At 42.5% G+C, this 21163-nt stretch overlaps 9 protein-coding genes across 9 annotated transcripts; 4 read left to right on the forward strand and 5 right to left on the reverse strand.

Annotated features, from left to right (window-relative positions):
• Nucleotides 1-599: 599 nt before the first annotated feature.
• EAF02_002476 (uncharacterized protein) lies at nucleotides 600-1504 on the reverse strand (the record flags this gene model as incomplete). The annotated part of the gene is made up of 3 exons (XM_038898524.1): nucleotides 600-769; nucleotides 821-1148; nucleotides 1223-1504. The coding sequence occupies 3 exons, from the start codon at nucleotides 1502-1504 to the stop codon at nucleotides 600-602; spliced, it is 780 nt and encodes a 259-aa protein (XP_038762216.1).
• Nucleotides 1505-4030: 2526 nt separating this feature from the next.
• On the reverse strand, nucleotides 4031-5041 carry EAF02_002477 (uncharacterized protein; the record flags this gene model as incomplete). The annotated part of the gene is made up of 3 exons (XM_038898525.1): nucleotides 4031-4495; nucleotides 4568-4858; nucleotides 4919-5041. 3 exons carry the CDS (start codon nucleotides 5039-5041, stop codon nucleotides 4031-4033), a joined length of 879 nt encoding a protein of 292 aa, XP_038762217.1.
• A 771-nt stretch (nucleotides 5042-5812) lies between these two features.
• Nucleotides 5813-7035, reverse strand: EAF02_002478 (uncharacterized protein; the record flags this gene model as incomplete). The annotated part of the gene is made up of 5 exons (XM_038898526.1): nucleotides 5813-5925; nucleotides 5980-6173; nucleotides 6219-6308; nucleotides 6438-6748; nucleotides 6805-7035. The coding sequence occupies 5 exons, from the start codon at nucleotides 7033-7035 to the stop codon at nucleotides 5813-5815; spliced, it is 939 nt and encodes a 312-aa protein (XP_038762218.1).
• Nucleotides 7036-8561: 1526 nt separating this feature from the next.
• Nucleotides 8562-9362, forward strand: EAF02_002479 (uncharacterized protein; the record flags this gene model as incomplete). The annotated part of the gene is made up of 3 exons (XM_038898527.1): nucleotides 8562-8834; nucleotides 8961-9095; nucleotides 9231-9362. 3 exons carry the CDS (start codon nucleotides 8562-8564, stop codon nucleotides 9360-9362), a joined length of 540 nt encoding a protein of 179 aa, XP_038762219.1.
• A 671-nt stretch (nucleotides 9363-10033) lies between these two features.
• Nucleotides 10034-11414, reverse strand: EAF02_002480 (uncharacterized protein; the record flags this gene model as incomplete). Its single annotated transcript, XM_038898528.1, has 3 exons — nucleotides 10034-11120; nucleotides 11173-11261; nucleotides 11343-11414. The coding sequence occupies 3 exons, from the start codon at nucleotides 11412-11414 to the stop codon at nucleotides 10034-10036; spliced, it is 1248 nt and encodes a 415-aa protein (XP_038762220.1).
• Nucleotides 11415-12737: 1323 nt separating this feature from the next.
• EAF02_002481 (uncharacterized protein) lies at nucleotides 12738-13348 on the forward strand (the record flags this gene model as incomplete). The annotated part of the gene is made up of 3 exons (XM_038898529.1): nucleotides 12738-12799; nucleotides 12973-13070; nucleotides 13233-13348. The coding sequence occupies 3 exons, from the start codon at nucleotides 12738-12740 to the stop codon at nucleotides 13346-13348; spliced, it is 276 nt and encodes a 91-aa protein (XP_038762221.1).
• Nucleotides 13349-14273: 925 nt separating this feature from the next.
• EAF02_002482 (uncharacterized protein) lies at nucleotides 14274-15817 on the forward strand (the record flags this gene model as incomplete). Its single annotated transcript, XM_038898530.1, has 3 exons — nucleotides 14274-14813; nucleotides 14873-15419; nucleotides 15471-15817. The coding sequence occupies 3 exons, from the start codon at nucleotides 14274-14276 to the stop codon at nucleotides 15815-15817; spliced, it is 1434 nt and encodes a 477-aa protein (XP_038762222.1).
• A 1411-nt stretch (nucleotides 15818-17228) lies between these two features.
• Nucleotides 17229-18665, forward strand: EAF02_002483 (uncharacterized protein; the record flags this gene model as incomplete). Its single annotated transcript, XM_038898531.1, has 1 exon — nucleotides 17229-18665. The coding sequence occupies one exon, from the start codon at nucleotides 17229-17231 to the stop codon at nucleotides 18663-18665; it is 1437 nt and encodes a 478-aa protein (XP_038762223.1).
• Nucleotides 18666-19753: 1088 nt separating this feature from the next.
• EAF02_002484 (uncharacterized protein) lies at nucleotides 19754-20716 on the reverse strand (the record flags this gene model as incomplete). The annotated part of the gene is made up of 1 exon (XM_038898532.1): nucleotides 19754-20716. One exon carries the CDS (start codon nucleotides 20714-20716, stop codon nucleotides 19754-19756), a length of 963 nt encoding a protein of 320 aa, XP_038762224.1.
• Nucleotides 20717-21163: the final 447 nt, after the last annotated feature.

The following is a 21163-nucleotide window of genomic DNA, read 5'->3' on the forward strand; positions in this document are numbered from 1 at the left end:
ACATATATTTCAAATGGATTTGATTTTCATCTTCTTTCGTATGAAGTCATATTTCTGTTTCTCTTCGAGGGGATTGGAGAGTGTGTTGTTTCAACTTCCTCGAATTTCCATTTATGTCAGTCTAAAAAGGTCTCAAAACATCAATTCGGATGCGCAAATGAGATATTCAAGATTTCGGCATTGCAGTCCAACCAAAAACTTCATAACTCTCAACTCTGTGTTTAGAGCCAAAAACTAACTCAACAGCAGCAGGACGGGCTGCTTTTTGAGTTTCGATGATTGTGATTGCTGTGGTCGTTCTTGATATCTCCATGAAAGATCGACTGCTCCACTGCGTTTGAAGAAGTGTTGAAAAAAAATGAAAAGGAGCTCTCAAAAAAGGCTTAGACATCCAACACAATGAATCAATTCTTCTTCTCTCAATAGAAGCTTTGCAACCTCGCCTGATAAACTACGCAGTGACTCCACATTCTTCTTACTCGCCACAATCTTCCTCATAAGATAGCATACATTTCTCGTTTACATCCTCTAAAGAAGATGGCCATAGATTTCAATCCTCACAGGGGCTACCTCGTAGAGTATACTTGAAAGCATGGCAATCACTTCTCCAGCGTTCCCATAATATGTGGAATGATAGCATAAGGAACCTCTGTAGCAGGATGCGTCAAATCAACCTTACTCCATTTTCCAACTCCCCTCAAAGACTTCTCCGTATCCCTCTTGAGGGAACAACCGCCAAAGAGATGAGGCCAAGCGACATTGATCAAAGCTGAGTACGAATTAGTTTTGCTACGCTCATTCCCCGTAGATTAGAACTTACATTGATACTTGTCAGTCCAATGTCCCTGATCCTTAATCACATGTTCATAAACTGCCCAGATACCCCCTTTTCTCAACTTCTTATACAAATCCTTAATCATTTCCTCGGGTTGTCCAACACTACATAAACACAAAATGGTGACGACAGAATCCACACTGTCATCTTCAATGCCCCATTCCGTCAACCCCTCAACTCCACATTCTGCAATCTCATAGATATCAGTGAGACCTGCCTCCTTAATTCTCCTTCTCAAAGCTTCATAATGATCACGATTTGGTTCTACACCATAAATCTTTGTGATCTTTGATTTATCAAAAACATGTAACCACTAGCATCTATTAGCCACTGACACTTTTACCTCCGCCTTACTTTGATCAATATCAAGATATTAGACAAACATACCTCACCACTACCAGGACCAATGTCTAGTATAACACCTCTAGCAGCTTTAATCATAGGCTCTGCATTTGTACTTGCAGTCTCTCTAACACGAGGTCCATAAACGGCCCAGAACCGTGCAAACCATGCATCTTTGAACTTGTCGACGGAACTTAAAGTGGCGATATTGGAAGAGGCGAGAAGGGAAACAATGGTGCCGGGTATAAATGTAGCAGAGGCAAACATGAACTGAACAGGAAAGTAAAGGTGTTGAAGCACATCTATGATATATTCCTTGGTATTCATCGTGAGCGGGAAAATAGAGAAAGGGAAGTGGGGTAACGCAGAATTTATGAGCAAAAATACGAGGAAATTGGTGGGCGGGAAATCCAGCTTTTTTATATTGCCCAAATACTCGTCAGCTTCATGGGGTAGGTGGGAAAAGTGCAGATGAAGGATGGGTGATATCAGAGAGTGGATGCTTGATTGGTCAGTCGAGGTGTCTACAGTAACCGTGCACAGCTGTTTGTTGGTTTCAAAAATCACACCACAAATGAGCATTTTGCTCTATTTATATAAATAAAAAGAAAATATCCAAAATCATTAAAATTAGTTAGAACTTTAAATATAGTTTTATAATATAATAAAATAACTAGAATTAATAATTCTTTTGATTTTAAAATATACGGATATTATTTTTTATAAGGTTTAATCTAAATCAAAAGAAAAGTTCTTGATTTTCGCTTGTTTTACTAATAAATTTAAGTATTCCAATTTGTACTAATTTTCTATATAAATATCTTAATAAATAAAAATCCTAAAAATAAACTGTTTAATTTTTATTAAATTTTAATTGAAAATGAATAGAACTGTATAAAATTTAATAAATAAAATCTATAGTGTTATTAGAAAGTAAATAGATAATGTATATGAGTTTTGGTGTGATTTTGGTGTTCGGCAAACAGCTGTGCCCTAATACTGTAGGTCCGATGTGATAGTCCCACCTTCATAAATCCACCCCTTTGACAACGACATCCAACTTTGTTTTTATATCCAAACATCTCACAGACGACACATTCATTGATGTTCGATCATGTCCCGGAAGGTGTTATGAAGTATCATCGGACCCAATATAAGAATCTTGATATATCTGAGAATGTGTTTTTGGAGGTTTCGGTTCCACCATGTTTCTGTAGTTCAGAACAAGCGTTCAGCACAGAGCTACGAGGTTATCACTTCCCTAGGGGACTTCTGATGGATCTTCGAATCGTTTTTTTGATTCAAAGTGATTATACTGCATGTTTCATATTGTTACTGTGGTATACTATCAAGTTTGGAGCCTCTTGATTTCTGAAATATCTTCATCGTCGTTTCATGGATTTCTACGCAAATTTCACAAAGTGCTCCCATCGGTGGAGAGAGCAACAATGTGTCAGAAGTGCTGGGTGTCCGTGGCTCTATCCGCTTGCTACACCCCATATCGATCCGTTGGTTATCATTTGTGGAATTACTGATGGTATGGAATCCTATGGAATTGGAATTGTTAGTAATCTATGAGGGATTTCTAGATATCTGTAGGATATGTCAGCTAGGTTGATACTGGAGATTATAGTGACGTGTCAGACAATACTCCAGCGAGTTCTAATATGGAACGTGTCAAATATTTAGTGCAAGAGATTCGTAAGTACCATGCACATCTGGTCGTCTGAAGTATTCATTCATTTAAGTGTGAAATATGCACCATGTCTGATACAGTCGAGCATGCCCACGGCGATATCATTCTCGGAACGAAGTTTCAATTGCCAAGTACTCGTTTCATTTTTACTGTCAGTATCATTTTAAGTGCTAATCTTGTATTTTTGATTTTTATATTCCAGTCAGATTTTCTCCAACTTTTCGTCGTCCATTCACTCCTCAGTGCCTACCCTTCGAAGCCTTCATTCGGCTCTGATACTTTCCCAATCATCAAACACTCTCTTTTCCGTTTCATGTTCTCGTCACATTTCTACTAAATTTTCTCTCGAGTTCTGAATCTTCGCGCTCTCAACCCTTTCGTTCTACCCTTGGCTCTCCTACCCGCCTCTACTTTACTGGCCTTGGGAGTGCAACGTCGTTTCGCTGGCCTACGTGGTATGAAATGCATTGTGTAAAGGCTAGCCATAAATCAGATGTGGACTTGCTACCAAGCCACGAACCTCCAATATTACTCAGGTGACAAATAAATCTCGATATTACCACCAAAACATACAATACTAACTACCTACTCTACAAATTCATGATATCACCATTCCTCTCCAGACAACCCACTCAACAGCTACCCCATCTCATACATGCCCATCACTCTTATTTTAATCTTCACAATATACTCTTCTATGTTGTAACAATGTATTGAGATTTATCATGCATGGTTATTCGGGCGATTGAAAACCTTGTAGGGATACATAGCAAGAGAGACTATGCCAGAAGTAGGAGTTATAGAAGTGGGAGGAAAAGAAGTAAGACTGATCACCAGAAATCGAAAAAAGCAGGGTTGTCGGAGGGAACGAGGGCATGCGATTGGAGAGATAAAGAAAGGCCTGGGACTACAAGATGGAAATTCTTAGACTGAGGGGTGAAGGAAGTCAATCAACTTTTTCGTGAGAATTATGTTAAGTGTCTTGGGATAAATATAAGAATTTTTAGAAATTCATCTTTCATCACTAGCGATCATGGAAAACCATATCAATGCAAAAATTTGATGATACAAGGATATATACATACGAATCCTCATCTGAAAACTATATCCTCTATTTTCAACCCACGCTCCACCACAAATGCCCAAAGTGCAAAAACCTATTGCCATTCTGGCTTGAAAACCTCCTTACTCCATGGCTCACTCGTCAAATTCGTCAAACCCTTGATATTCTCACAAGTCTTCCTTCCACTCATTGGTCCTGGACTTGGTACCTTAACACCTCCCTTATTATAAATTCTTCCTGCGTCCTCTCCAACTTCAGATCCAGACTTGACATTGCCATCTTCGCCTGTAATGGCACCTTTTCCAGCTTCCGAATTGGCAATTTCCGAGGCGCTGGATTGAAGTGCCTTGAGTAATGTGACGGTTGACTCGGGTGTCAAATCTTCGTAGAAATCGTCGTTGATTTGAACCATTGGGGCATTTACACATGCGCCCAGACATTCGACTTCGACAAAGGTAAATAATCCGTCCTTTGTGGTGTGGCCAGGCTTGATACCAAGGTGCCCTTCGATTGCCTTGACGATTGCATCACTTCCACAACCACCCAATTGACAAGGAGTCTATTTATCGGAGAATCACATTAGTACTTGTTAAGAAGGCGAAATTCCTCCGCCAACTTAGAGAAAACATACCGTAGTACAAGCTTGCACATGGAATTTGCCCACTGGAGTTCTGTTATACATGGTATAAAAGGTAGCCACTTCATAAACTCTCATAGGAGGCATTTCCAATAGTCTAGCAACTTCGTTCATAACACTCAAACTGGTAAATCCATGTTGACGTTGTCCAAGATCGAGAATCGGCATAACGGCTGCCTTTTTGTATTGCGGGGGGTATTTCTTGAGAATCTCTTCGATGATCTTCTCATTTTGAGGTGTGAATTTAAAAGGAATAGAGGCATTATTGTCGGGTGTATCGCGATGCTGTGAGACTTCATGTCAGTAGCTAGACGGTATGATCGGAGCTCCATGAGGAAGACATACAACCATGAGGGAATCGCTGGATAATCTGCTACCGGCAACAAATGACCGACATTGTGATCTTGAAGCTATTCTTGCTGGTCTGAATGCTGATCGGAAAACGAAGGGTGTTATTTTGGAGGCCATTGTCGCGGTGATGTGGCGCAATGGCGAATTGTTACTTGAGGAGATATTTATCTATGATGTTGATTGATTTTAGTTCTCGGATGGTCGCCGTATTGGTATCGTCCATTGTTTAATTGGCCGATAAATTTGGTGGTAGATTTGAGCATGACGCGAGTATATTTCGGTATGAGTGGGATATGTTAAATATTGCTTCCCCTCCCGAGGTCATTAGTGTAATTCAACTTCTATTTTCATACTTCTGCAAAGTATCAAACTTGTGTTCTTAAACTCTGGTATCATTTGAATAATTTGAATATGATCGTCTCATTATCATCGTCCTCGATGTTCGGCCAAATTTGGAAGATTTTGACCTCCCCAAAAGTTTTTCGTTCGAATCATTTCTTGTTCCTTCAAGCATTGCCATTCTATGAGTACTCGTTCTTCACACCCACCCTTTCACGAGTTTGCTTGTTTGAGTTCTATTTCTGATTCCTGGAGGAGACTTCATCAATCAACTTTCAAAGTAGGTCACTTTGATCGGTCATGCGAAGGTTCGATCCAGGCTTCAAGTTTTGAAGTTTTGAAGTTTTGAACTTTTGTCTCGATACATTCTACAATTTCCTCATCTAAAATATGAGATCCCACATTTGGCTTTCGGGAGATCTTCCCCATTGGCACCATTGTTTGTCCTGGTCATACCTTTTCTACACAAGTCTTTGCTCTCGGCGATAGTCCACAATTCATAACCCGAATACTGTGTATCGAAGAAGATATTCTCGGATTCTTTGTACATCATGTTGAATGCCTTCTATCTACCCTTTCTCTATGATATGGTGGGGCAAAATGATAGACCGAGCTTTGAATTATAGCTCCAGTGACCGGACCGAACCACCAAATCCATTGATCTTGAAGTTTCTATTAGCAGCGATTTAAGCTTAGGGAGAAGAAGCTCCACTCACAAGCAAAGTTGCCTCTCGCAACTGCAAAGGCAAAGCATCTCGCTGGATTCAATCCCGCTCCCGGGTATCCAGGTGCAAGATTAACACTAGAAAATGACACAAGGCCTAATGTACAGCCAACCATGAATGGGCCTAGGCGTGGCCCAAAGAGTTGCGCCTGTCGGGGATCAAGAGCAGTACCAAACGATAAAATCCTATGTCGTCAGATCAAGGCGAGACAAGAAGATTCTGAGACTTACAGCATGATACATGACAAAATTGACTCGATCAGGTAAGCCTGCCCTTCGCTAACGCTTGTTGTTTCAAGGAAACATCCTCCTCCATTGTAACTTTCACCTGTTAACTTACTACTAAACGCACCTTTTCATAGAAGAGCTTCTTGACCTTGACAACCCTTTGCAAGTCCATCACTACTTGGTGTCTTGTGTCTCGAATCCAGATAATCGGAGTCAACTTACATTAAAGTTCTCTGATCTCCTAAGCTTCCTCTGATCAAGCCACCCGCAAGTGCTGCTCCGGTGGTCTGTCCTATCATATACAACATTCCTCTTGGAAATCCGGTAAGTCCAGTGATTACCGTCGCAAAAGTGATGATTGGATTCATATGACCACCAGAAGCTGGAGCGAGCGCACATATGAATAGTGTCAAAAGAAAAATATTGGTAACGCCAACATACGCCGCTATTTGTGTAGTGTCAGAATTTCGAATTGCAATACTGATAAAAGCAGACAGGTAGCATAGACATGTTGTTCCCACGAATTCTATAAACTATGGAAAAGGAGACTCAGTGGTAGGTCAAGGAAAGGTTCATAGGAGCGACATACAGCACTTTTCCAAACCGTTACATCATCCCATCCATCCGTGAAGAATATATAAATCCGATCACTGAATCCGCTACGTTTTGATACTCTTCGTTTATCTTTTCTTAAATCCGGAGCGAAGGATCCTGGAAACTGCGCACATGATGCAGGAATCAGTTGGGTTTCTTCGGTTGAAGGAATTTCCGAATCCTCGGAAATCGGAATTGTAATTTTGAAGTTTCCTGTAGCACCCATCGTGAATTGACATACAAATAGAAGAGACAACCTTGGAAGACTTTGGTTAAATTAGCGTTCCTATTCAAGACTGTTTATGTGGTATAGGTTGCTGCAAGCCGCTGATTCATCAGAAGCGAGAACGGTGAATGGACCAGGAGTGGGTGTCGACCACACATTTATTTCCACGACAGAACTGACATTACAATACCCAAGAAAGTGTGAAGCTTTGAGTCTATACATACGCTTCGTCGGAACTCTCCTCAACAGACAAACGATAATTTGGTAACTTCTCGTCATCAATATCCACTGAAAGAGTCTCAACTATTCAATCCACTTCGCCTGGCGCATTTGATCGAAGAACAAAGACATCCAATGCGCCACATATCTTCATATTCATTGAACCTTCCGCATTTTTCAAGGATGGATTATTATGCACACTAGCAATCAGTCAATATACGTTTGCACAAGAAAGCAATTTTCGGCAATCATCAGCCACAACTGCAGCCACGCGTCAAGCAAACTCGTTCTACTGGACGAGATTAACCACGATCATGCAATACTGCTAACTTCCCAAGAACTTTCTGCCATATTGAAAATGCAATTTTGAGGAATTAAATAGATTTTTGTGACCTGAGGGATCATTTAGTCGTTGGGTTCAAAGATCGATAGATTTGGCACACGATGTATCGAGCTCATCGCGTGCTTGGTAGCTAAATTTTCCTTTTCTTTTACATCGCACCTCATCTTCTCTACTATTGTTCGAATTCTACATAACTTATGGGGTATTTTCCTCGCTATCAAATTTCCAGATTTGAACCGAATGTGGTTTGACAGTCATCACCAATACATTTTGAGAATATTTCTTGGCTTACGGAGCTACCAATGTATCCAAACAGCGAATAAGTCTTTCTGGCATACACACTGATCATCGTGCGTTGTCAACTATACCTTATTTCAATTTCCTACATGGCAATCACATAAATTAGCATCCGGAGCAAAGAACCCGTCCCGTTTTATCTCATGTACCTTTTTTAAGACGCCACAACCGTATATCCAGGAAAATTCCCCGCAGATACCCATGTCTGCTGTTTCGGTACTTCAAATACTGCTGCTAATGGATCAGTACTCCATCTATGGCCATGAAATCTCTAGTTCCTTGATTTCAAATATGTATCTGCTACTCCTGCGTTCGCACAAGAGCTCCCAAGTTCCAGGGCATAGAACAGTGACATACTGGGCGGAGAACTTAATCCGGGCTTCAAGGGAATCCTTGAAAATAGAGATGGGATTGGGCATAAACATGGCTATGGCGTAAATGCGTCTCGGTCGGCTGCATGTTACGAGTGAGTTGACCTGGTTTTCTTTGCTTCTGGCTGCCGATGTGGTGTGATGTGTGCGGAGATATAAATCTAGACATTATATCATCCCCTCACTTCCTTTCTCCTTCTTCAATCCCACAGTCAAGCGGCTTTTACTCACGATAACTTAACTCAACTATCAATACATACACAAAAGCGAAGAAAAGAGCCCTAAACATTGCAAAAATGCACGGGACCGATATTTTAGCCTTGGTTCTTCGCGTGTGCCAATTTGCTTTCAGTACCATCGTCGTCGGTCTTACTAGTTCACATCTTCACTCAGCCAGAGCCGAACCATCATGGTCTAAGAAACGATTCATCTACACCGATGTCGTTGCTGCTTTAGGTCTATTCTTCTCCTTATTCTTCATGTTGCCGTTCACTTGGAACTTCATTCATTGGCCGATCGACTTTTTGATGTTTGTTATGTATATGATTGCTTTTGGTTTACTTGTGGATGTATGTTATATCTTCCCTTCTTTCGACCTTCTTCTTAATTCCTTCCCACTTCCCAATCTCATTCCCCACGACGACAGAAAATGCGTAATATAGCTGCACTTGACTAATCACAACGGATAAATGTAGTTCATCACACCCCTCGACTGCGGCAGTATATTTAACTGGTATGGCATCTTCGGTTCCTCCGCTTGTGCGAGATGGAAATCGGATGTCGCTTTTACATTCCTAGCTTCATTGTTCTTCCTCGGTTCTTTTCTCCTCGTAAGTTCTCTCCTCTCTCTTCTCCACGTAATTTTCCCTTCCCTCGCTCTACCCCCCTCATTCAACAATCCTAGCCACACACTCCCTGAATCTATCTCTAACCCTCCAACCCATTACTAACACATCATCAAAAAGGGGACATACATCCACCACCGCAACCGCCACACAATCGTCACCGACCAACCGGCCAATGGTCAACAAAGCAATGGTCTCGGCGGTGCACGCAAGAGGTGGTATCGATCGCGTGCCGATCCATCGCGCATCTAATTTCTGCGCGCTTAGCTCTGCTCTGAGTTTTGATGCGATTTCCTCGTGGTTATCAATTTTAAGAGAACTGGGATATCGTCGGACTTGTGAAATGGGAAATGGGAGGAAGTAATAATGAGACGATGGGACTGGATATGACGAGATCGGATATGAACGATACCCCTTTTTCCTTCTTTTCCCCCTTGCTTCTTCGCTATCTTTTCTGTATCTTTTTTCCTTGAAGTCATTCCCTACTCTTGGTCGACAAACAAACAGGCAGATAGTCAGGTTGGCTGCATGTCCGTCACCGTACATTATGATGGAATGATAAATTGTTTCGTTAAACTTTCCTTGATTGTTGTCATGTACTTCTATTTTGTGTGTAGGTCTCCTCTTAATATGAATCTATGAGAGCGCATATTTGATTTATGTATAAACTTTCCGCTCCTTCTTCTCATCATTGAAATGATGTGATGTAATGCGATGTGATGATCAAAAGATAACGAATGATATAACATCAAAAAGAACTTCTAAATTTCGCTTCTTTATCGCTGGGCTATTCATACATAATTCCATTCCCATTGCATCACTCGCTCAGTTTCCACTCCCGAAACGTTTGTTTGATGGCCACCTGGACTCCTCCAACTCCAATTCCGACTCCCTGTTCTCTTCCCCGTTCATACATATATGTATCATAGTTCATCCTTTCCTCCCGCAACTGGAGTCTCGGGCCTTCCACTGTCTTTTGCCAAATCGACTCCATTCTTCTTCCTCCACTTTTCCCATAGAGCCCAGAAATCCTTCTCCATTCCCTTATCCATTTGATCCGGCAATACGACTGTGTACTCTACAACCAAATCTCCGAATTGCGTATCATGATAAACACTATCTCCATCCTCATGCCATTTTGGCATTCCTTCTCCTTTCACATGTTCCACATGACCTGGTTGAACAGTTTGTCCTCTTTCGCGAGACAGTTGCACGATGTGCCCGTCTAAGTGTGTAAGATTTCGTGTCCATGATCCCATCCATGCTTCTCTCAATGAGAGCATTTCGCGCCAATGAAGATCATCGCCCTTACGACGGAAGAATGTCCCGTCAACCTTTAATTCGTTGTCTTCTTCGAGATTCGCTTCCTTCTCAACTAAAGTAACGTGGAGATCACCAGCAACCCAGTCGGGAGATTCGTCGGCTTCGTTTTCATAGTTTATTGTTCGGCCCTTGGGGGCTCCGCGCTCGATGACTAGTGAGTGCGTCTGGACTTTACGGATGACGCGAGAACCGGAACAGACGGGACATTTGTGTTTGATCGTTTGTCCTTTGCCGTCACAGTGATCACATTTTACCTGTACTTGTTGGAAAATTCCAGGCGCGAGTTGATGCTTCTTTAATTGGACTCCATGGCCGTGGCATACATTACATGTATCGACTTGACCGTCGGCAGATCCTGATCCTTCACATTCCTCACATATCATTTGTTTCTCGAGTTGAAATTCGGTGGTATGTCCGTTGTAGAAATCGCGAAGGGGTATTCCTACTCGCACTTCCATATCGGGTCCTTTTCGTTGTCCATGGCCGCCGCCGAAATGTCCTCCTCCACCGAAGAATCTGGAGAAAAGATCAAATGGATCGTGGTGACCTCCGCCTTGTCCTCCTTGTTGTCTTTGTTTTAGTCCTTCGTGTCCATATTGATCGTATATTTTGCGGGTTTCTGGGACGGAGAGGGCTTCGTAAGCTTCGGCGATTTCAACAAACTTTTGTTTGGCTGTTTCGTCTCCTCTGCGTATCACATCAGTAGTGATTCTAGCTTAAATCGAGAGGTGACACATACGGGTTCTTATCCGGGTGATACTTCTTGCTCAAAGTCCTATATGCGCGCTTGATATCTCTTTCTGAAGCTTGCTTGTCTATACCAAGAAGCTATTACACAATTAGCATTTGTTCTAGCCTTTGAATCCCCAAACTTGCACAGCTTCTAGAAGCTGCAGAAAAAGAACATACTTGGTAAAAGTCTTCTGCGCAAGCTGCCAATTGCAGTATGCACAAGAATAAAAAGGTAAAAGGTAGCCACATCTTTGCGCCAGATATGCGCTCACAAGGAGCTAGATAGATATTTTCTCTACACGAATTGAAATATATAAACTACAAGAAACCATGCGTATGTAGACGGGGAATATCTGGTAAGAATAGAATTGCAAAACAAATCAACGTATTGCTCAATACAAAGGAACGTTAATTTCTATGTATTGTGTTAGATTTACAAAGAACATTGAAAAAGATACCAAGCTGGCCTTATTGATAGCATCGATAAGAGATTACAAGGGTCAATGAGATGTTATACGTTGACCTTCAGCGTTGCTTGGTGTCATGGCTGATGTCGGGTAATTATCGGTATTTCTAGCTTCGAGCATTTGATCGCTTTGTCAGGTCATCTTCTTCAAAAATCAGTGCAAATTGAAGGTTAAATATCCATATTTCCTCAAAGAGCAATATGCTTTTAGGTCCAGGCTCGCTGCGTAGTCTTCGAGATCTTCAGTCTACTCAAGAAGTCTAAGACTGAACATTTTGCATTGTTGAAGAAGCAAACACAGGATTGAGGGCTGTCACTAGAGACTTGTCAAACGATCCGCGAGGTGTGAACTGACATATGTGGTAAATAAACATCCTCCACGACTAGCGGAAGGAGGATTTCCAGACAATGGTCGATCCAAGGGATATGCCAGTGCAGTCCTAGAAAAGTAGATTGCAAAGCTCTGGGAGATCAACCCAATGGAAACATGCTTTTTTTTTTTTTCCTGGTAAAAAGTGGCCGGCATCAACAGCAGAGCCTCGATGTCTAGATGATGCAAGGAATAACAAAGAGGCAAGTTGTGACGATCAGCCGTGGTGTTACAAGAACTTTGAGAATTCATCTCTCCATAGGACAGGAGTCTAGACTGTAGAGTTTTGGAGGTCTGGGTTGTTGTCTTCAAATTTATAGCTTTATGATACCAAGCAAATTCGGAGTCTTGTCTAGTATAGGTGGGTAGGTAGATACATATTCCGCAAATCTATTAGCCGAGTTTCTTCGAACCTTCATCCTTCCATTCTACACGTATCATCTCATTGGCCAGATCTGACAACATACCAAACCAAACCACCAGCGTGGCTATGGTTCCTGATGACCTTTACGAGGCCAACCAAATCCCTGTCTGGAACCGAAGATCTGGTTTTGACCCCTGCGATATTGTGACGTCAGATCTTAGATTCATCATTTCTGTCGTCTCTGCATGTGTATATAAATGCATGTGCATCCAGAGAGCGGAGATCAATCTCTTTTAGTATCGAGAGCTACAATCTTAAATCAAACAGTCTATTTAATCACCAACAAAATAAATCAGCAGACAAGGAAACAATATGCCTATCAACGATAAATCAGGAGTTTCGGGTGGTGTTACCTGGGTTACAAGTACTGTTGGGTACGTTGTTTATTTCCTTCTTCCCACCTTTCTCCCATTCATTCCTCTCTTCTCTCTCGCACTCACATCACATTTGGATTTTCTGCTCTTCCAAGTCATACCCTCATTTATAGACCCAATGCTTCAAAACGTCTCGCCCATGGAACGGAATCTAGACTAACACAACTCAACAGCAATGGTGTCTCAGGCGTCACAAACACAGTAGGGGGTGTAGTTGGAGCTGTTGGACGAGGATTGGGAGAAACTGTAAATGGAGTTACCGGAAATGCAGGTTTGTCATCCTTTTGCTTTTCCTCGCAATTCACAAGTTCTTCTCTTGTTTTCATGCTTCTTAGTCTCCTCTCCCATTCTTCCGAATACGGGGAACCGAAATAAAGACATTATAAGGAGATCAGGAGAGAAAGTCTAACATAGGCTAACAAATATGTATTAGGTAAACCCGTAGGCGATGGGATTAAAGATATAGGAGAGGGCATTGAAGGTGGAGCTGCACGTGTAGCGAAGGGAGTCAAGAATGCGGGGGAGGGTCAGCATGGGCCTTTGAGATGAGAAATATCTCTTTCGGTTAAGGGTTTGGGCAGTCTGCGGATTTGATATGATACCAATGCTTTTTCTTTAAATGGGCCGTCGCCTAGAAATATATGACAAATTTGTTATTTGAGATAACCATTCTTATTTGATACTTATCTATTTAACGGGAATTATCCATCGCATGTCGCGAACGAATGAGGCGATTTGTCATTGCCTCTATGTTGTATAGAAAGCATTTGATCATCACATGAAACCGGAGCCATAATTTCTATCATATTAACATTCTTGAAGGAAGTACAAGCGATAATTGGCTCACCATTCGTTTTGGCATTTCGGTCAATGGCTAATGACACTACATAAGCATACCATCATCTTTACCGGCTCAAAAACCAAAACAATATCACTCCCCGAAGTTACTGATATATATATGTATATTCAATCTGAAAGATATAGACTTCCATCACAGCTCTAACTCAGGCCCACCTACATCCTCAAACCAGCAAAAATTTCCCCACGTCTGACCGCCAAGCGTCTTATCAGCACCCCTGACATCCACCCCCGAGCTTATCATTATCAAAATTTCGTAAAGCATAGGAAGAATGTAGTGTCGGCGATCTAGAATAACGAGAATAACATTTATTATGGTTGGGTGAGGTGAGATAAAAGAGGGATGGAGAAAATGCCAAGAAAGTTACCGCTCATGCGAGGTTTTCTATAGGTTTCCGAGGAGGTGGTTTGTTGGATGGATGATAAGGGAGTGAGGGTCTTGGACGAAGTTTGGGTTCTTGGAATGGGATTTAGAGGGATGTGAAAGATGGGATGGGGTACTTAATACTTGGGGAATCCTCACCCTTCATATATGAAGTCTCGATTCCTAAACATATTTACCAGGAGCGGAGCTTCTTCATACTCAATCTAACATTGATCACACCCACCCAGCACCATGAGTGCCCCCGTCTTTAACTCCTCCATTCCCGATGGCGGTGACCCCGAACTCGTAGACGTCAACGCCCAATACTCCGGTTTCGAATTCCACTACACATATATAGTTTTCTGCGGCTTCATCGTCTGGCTTATCATTCCCGGTATCGGACTCCTCTACAGTGGACTCGCACGGAGAAAATCCGCTCTTACCTTGTTATTTCAATCGCTTCTCGTAGCGGCAGTGACGACTTTTCAATGGATGTTCTGGGGATACTCACTTGCATATTCGCGTACAGCTGGACCTTTCATTGGCAACATGGCGAACTTTGGACTCAAGAATGTGATGGCTGCTCCGTCACCAGGTAGTGCTGTGATTCCGGAAATTGTGTTTTGTTTGTATCAATTGCTTTTCTGTGCCTGTACAGTGCAGATTGTGGTTGGTGGTGCTTTCGAGAGAGGAAGAATTATACCGAGTTTGGTATTCGGGTTTTGGTGGGCAACAGTTGTTTATTGTCCTATTGCTTGTTGGACATGGAATTCTAATGGTTGGTTGTATAATGTGAGTTTCTCCTTAGTTGCGGATTTTGTGTAAACAACATTCATTAATCAATAAAAAAGCTCCCTTCATTGGATTTTGCTGGTGGCGGGCCGGTTCACATTGCATCTGGGTGGTCTGCATTGGCATATGCCCTTGTACTGGGAAAGCGCAAGCACACCGGCGAAAAGTCCCATGGAAGGCCACATAATACTACCCTCGTATTCCTAGGTACTGTCCTAATTTGGTTTGGATGGTTTGGATTCAATGGAGGCAGTGCTCTAAATGCTTCCGTCAGAGCGATGCTTGCTGGATTCAATACCAATACTGCTGCATGCACCGGGATGCTTGGATGGGTGCTTGTCGATTATGTCAAACATGGTGGCCGATTTAGTCTCGTGGGAGCTTGTGAAGGTGCCATTGCCGGACTTGTGGGGATCACTCCTGCTGCGGGATATGTTTCCGTTTGGCTGGCCGCAGTTATTGGTTTCATAACCGCAGTGGTTTGCGCGCTATTGCAGAATGTAAATGAATGGCTACATATTGATGAAGGAATGGACGTCTTTAAGCTTCATGGTATAGGTGGAATGGTGGGAAGCTTTTTGACAGGAATATTTGCAACATCCTCTAGTATGTATCTTTATCCGTGAAAGCCTGATACCCAAGCTAACCCCGAAACAGTCAGTATGCTCGACGGAGTGACTTCAGCTCCCGGTGGGATCGATGGTAATGGGATTCAAGTGGGTAAACAGTTCGCAGAAATCACCGCGATTTCAGCGTACTCATTCCTCGTATCTTGCGCTCTTCTCTATATCCTGAAATTCATCCCAGGAATGCACTTGCGGGTCACAGAGGAGGCCGAGATTCAAGGTTTGGATATGGATCAATTCTTCGATGAGCAGATCGGTGACTGGGCAATATTTGAGGAATTGGATCAACGAAAAATGATATTGGAGGCAAGCTCGCCTGGAACCCCACAAGTACAAGAAGTACAAGACGGCCAGACGGAGCAAATTAAGAAAGTATAGAATATTGGCAAAGGATTGTGTATGTCACTCCATCCTTTTGATCAAAGTAGAACTTCCATTTCAATAAATTCCGTTCTCGCGATTTTCGTCATTGACACCAAATGCAAAATGCTATTCTGTGGTTCATCGTATAAACTGTACTTCCCACAAACTTTTGTGGACAAAGTCTTTTCCTTTTCTCAAAGAAATCAAATATCCTGGGAGATAAAATTCACGCCGTTAATGTTGTATATTGCACTGAACAACATGCAGCCGAGCATTTGCCAGATGTAAAGCAGACCTTCCGAACAATAGATTTCCATACCCGAGATTCCGGGCGCTTAGAATCCAAATAAAATGTATGAAATGAGCTGGAATCGGATTAGATTCGACAATTGAAGTCAAGTTCGTAAAGTAACGATGCCTTTCTAGTCATATCTAGATCGCAATCAGGTTGCGTCGCCGTCAAAATTTGCTTAATATCCCATTTATGACTCTTGGTGTCCCACTTTGGTTCAAGAGGCTGGGAATAGATGTCTTCACGTTATCGATATTAACCGAACGCGTTTGAAGAGAAGAACAATGGAGTTCAAATTAAAATATCTGGTTAACGCGTGCTCCACCATCCAAAAATAGAGTTTATTCTGGAGTGAAGTAAGAATTTAGCTTGTTGCGTGAGAAATGGGGGTGGAATCATTCATGTTCATACTTCGGGTGCGTGCACTAAGTTGCAAGACCCGCTAGTGGTAACATCTCGGAGCCAGGATAACGACGCCAACACACGTGGATTCAGACGCAAAATCTTTCTACAACCAAAATTTAAGATTTCTTTAATATGTATGCGAATCCTTCCGCCCACATGGTAATGGAACGCTATTGACAAAGATTCTGATATGGGGGGCAAGCTTGCCTTCTTTCAATCGTGAAGGATCTCCCAGGATCAACACTGGCTAACCCACACATCGGGTCAAAAGTCCATGCGGCGAACCTGCCCGCCGCCAATCACTGACTCAAAATTCCTTCATCCGAGTATATCATGGATCGTAAAGGGATACTTGGTCCTATATGCTTCCAGAATTCTTCTATCGATGCAAGGGTTCGGAATGCATGATATCTGATTGGTCAATCAGATCCAGAGGAATATGATAGAACTAACCCCCATGCTACTTGTCATCTGGTATCTGACAGATCTTGGGATGAGCGGCGAGGGACAAACGACACAAAATCCTTAGTGGGATGACATGTAAAAGCACAGACACACTTCAATATCATGCTGAGCGTTTGTTCTGGTACCTAGATATATAAAGTCTGGCGTCACATTGATTGTCATTCCAATTTTCAACAGCATCTTCTTCTTCTTCATCATCTTTCTCTTTCTCTACTTCCTCTCAATATCCCCCTTCAATTGTCAAAATCAATTATCAACATTGAAATGGCTATCTTCAAAGTTACTCCATTGCTTTTGGCTGCTGTCACAAGCTATTTCTCCCTCGGAGCTTTTGCCGCAGTTACAAACATTACTTCCTCTGTCACTATTAACAGTGTTACATACCACAACGTGGAGTATGTCGAAAGAGATGTGGTCGTGATTGGTGGTGGATCTTCTGGAACCTATGCAGCAATTGGTCTCCTCGACGCGGGCAAGACTGTGGCGGTCATTGACAATAAAGCTCGCATGGGAGGCCACACAGAGACCTATACTGATCCTGCAACTGGAGTTTCAGATGACTATGGTGTTATTATCTTCCACAACATCCAACTTGTCAAAGACTATGCTGCACGTCTTAACATCACTTTGGCAGTGGCAGACACAACAGAATATGTTCAATCAAGTGTATACGCCGATTTCCGAACCGGTCTTGAGAATTCTACTTTCACGACTGCTGACTTTACCGCTGGCCTCATGCTGTACACGGAACAACTTGCGAAATATCCATACCTTGAAAATGGCTTTGATTTACCAAACCCAGTACCAGAAGATCTGTTGCTCACTTTTGGGGAGTTCGCAATCAAATACAATCTCGGCGATCAATTCCTTGGATTCATGTTCAACTTTGCTCAGGGTCTGGGAGATCTGTTGTCCAAGCCTACTTTATACGTGCTCAAGAACTTTGGTACCGGTGTCATCGAATGTTTTACCACTGGCTTCTTAGCAACGTCTGCACAGGACAATAGCTTACTCTACGAATCGGCACAAGAAATTATCGGTGATGACAGCGTCTTTCTGAGCGCAACAATCGTCTCAGTCGACCGAAGTGGTGACTGTGCTCAAGTTCTCATCAGCACTCCTTCCGGCTACAAGTTCATTAATGCCCAAAAATTGGTCTTCAGCATTACACCTCAGATTAACAATCTTGCAGGATGGGATCTTAGCACCTCGGAGAAAACCCTTTTTTCTCAATTCAACAACTCCGGATACTATGTTGGTGTTTTTGGTAACACTGGTCTTCCAACCGGTATCTCTGTTGTCAATGTCGCCGATAACACCACCTACGGATTCCCACCTCTTCCAGCCGCTTATGCCATCAGCCCTACTGCCATCCCAGATGTCTTCAATCTTTACTACGGTTCCGCAGTCTCTATCTCTGACGACGAAGTCCGTGCTGCCATGTATGGCGAGCTTGAAAGACTCCAAATCGCCGGTATGACCAAGAGCACTCCAGAACTCCTCGCATACAGCAGACATACACCATTTGAATTGTGGGTTCCAGCTGAGGCCATTGCTGCTGGTTTCTACAGTGATTTGTATGCCCTTCAAGGACAACAAAACACTTTCTACACAGGAGCTGCTTTCCATGTTCAAGATTCAACTATGTTGTGGCAATTTACTGAAGCATTGCTTTCTAATATTACTGCTAGCTTGGCATGAATAGTTTGTTTTCAGGGGGGGGGACTTTTTCTGTACATAGTTTTAACGAAACTCTCGCAATGAATGGATGCATCATGGATGGACGAAAGAGGGTAGTATATATATAAATAGCATACAATATCAGAATGAAGCAGACTTTATCTGAAATAATAGTCCGGAAAGACTCTGACGTATGAACTTGACACATCTTACAGCGATTTGAAGGGTCCAATTTTGAGGCTCCATTTGAATTTTGTATCTTACTTCCACCTTCGCCTATCCGCATCAAAGCTACACAGCTATTTCACCCATCGCTTCAGTAGCATCAAAGAACCACAATCAATCACTTCTTCCTTACAAATCCAGCATGTAGATGAATCTACCTCCATCCTCGTTCCTACATGTACGGAGTACTTACCAAATCTCGGCCCCACTCCCCGATTCGATTCCAGACCCATCACTTCTTCACGACCACCCGAACCATACAATTATAGAACATCCCACCTATGGCCCATCCAACCCGCCAAATGCGCATTCGGTTATGCATCGTTTAATTTGCGAAGTTTCCTGATTCTTTTGGTAACTTTACTCGTACGGGACGATGATTTGGTTTTATGGATGTAGATGCATGGGTAAGGGCTTGGGTATATCTGGGTTCTGTCCGTGGTCATAGACTGGGTAGGGGGTAGGGGCAAAGGGTGATTTGTATCTGATATTTCGTGTATTATGAGATGAGCTGAACTGTAAGACGGGAGGTTACCCATCTAGTCACTGACCGTCTGTGATAACGAGCGCATGAAGACATGAACAGAATGTAAAAAGGAAGTGTCACGTGTATATCATATGGATGGGGTTTATTTGTGATGGATGGTCTGTGCCTATCTTCACAGCTGCACAGCTGCATCCACAAGCACGTTGATGACATCGAAATAAAATAATGTAAGAAGACAACATTCAATACCTATTGAATAACCTAGGTAGGTTTGGATATAACGAAGGGCTAATTATAACTTGGGTCAAGAAATGAGTTTGATATTGAATCTTCTCGGCCGCTCTTAAATTGCTGGCCCCCTGATTACATTAGACAGATTAACCATATCCTTCCATATCTACTGTATCCTAGGTGCCGGAAAGAAATTTCTTCCCTTCACACTATTTGGTTTAGGTAACACCTCGTCGATGCTAATTCCCAAGATCCAGTCCCCAACCCTCTGTGGATATAAAGCCGTTATTTTTTCTTTCAAATCCTCGGCGCTCGTTGCAACTTCGAGCAAGGTCTCCCAATCTTTGATATACTGTCTAGTCTTCTCAAAATGTTCTGTCCCATATCCATCCCAAATCTGCTTATGACTCGGCACCACGATTTTTGGTCGCAAACTCTCGATTTTATCAACAGCACTTATCCACTCTGCCCTCAATTCTGTGGTATTGGTCTCAACAAGATATTGAAAACATTCTCCATACACGACATCGCCAGTTATTACAAGCTCTAGAGAAGGAACGTGTAAAACAGTCGTGTTATATGTATCCGACTGTCCGACTTCGACGGCCTGAAGCAAATGATCCTCAAGGTAAAATTTCCCATTGAGAGGCAATGGCTGGATTGTTTCATTCTGGGTGGGTATCTGGTCAGGAAATGTGGCAGACCAGAACTCAACAAATTCCGCATAACTCAATTGTTCGGCTACATTTGCGATAGTTCTTTCAGTGGCTACGGCGATCACATCAGGGAAATGTTGTTGAAGAACTGGGATGCCAAAGAAATGGTCGCCATGTCCGTGAGTAATGCAAATGTGAGTTAAGTTTTTGTTGCCGATAATTTCAGAAACCCACTTTGCTAGTGCGTGGGAGGTTTCGATATTGACTGGAGCGTCAACTAGGACGGCGGTCGACTGGCCGTGTAGGAGTGTGAAAGAGGTAGGAGAGATGGTGTAGTTGTGTGGTGCGTCAACAACGGGAAGCTCGGGAGCGTGGAAGACGTCCCATGAGAGTGGCATTGAAGGGTGCTGGATTGAAGTGGCCAAGCTCATTGGGGTGAAGATGAAGGTGAGTACCGATTTGGAAGAAAACATTGCATTGCTGGTTTAGCTCTCTACTCGTTGATGGATATCTATTTGATTTGTGTTTTATCTGCTTTCCTGTGATGTTCTCTCTTTATATACACTTTTTGAATACACCAGAGAAATACGAAAGAATCTTCTACCTATATGACCGACCCAGCTTTGTCATATCATAGTGCATTAAGTCCGCCAAACGGGAAGCTATCATCGTTGATTGAAGCCCGGATAGATAGAACATCTGAGCTTATTCATCAAATACATGTTCAGTAAACATGCAATTCTGTTCGCCATGAGACATAAAGCTTTCGAGCGAGCTTACATGTCAGGCGTTACGCAAATTTGTGAATAGTAATCACGGGAACACCAGAGTGCAACCACCTCTTTCGGCAACTATTCTCTTTGAAGTCTATTAGAAATCCCTAGGTTAAAGCCCAGGTGGCTTTATCTATGTATTATCTT

This window comes from Botrytis sinoallii, assembly GCF_014898435.1.
Source record: "Botrytis sinoallii strain Bc 23 chromosome Unknown BSIN_003, whole genome shotgun sequence".
Classification (NCBI taxonomy): domain Eukaryota; kingdom Fungi; phylum Ascomycota; class Leotiomycetes; order Helotiales; family Sclerotiniaceae; genus Botrytis; species Botrytis sinoallii.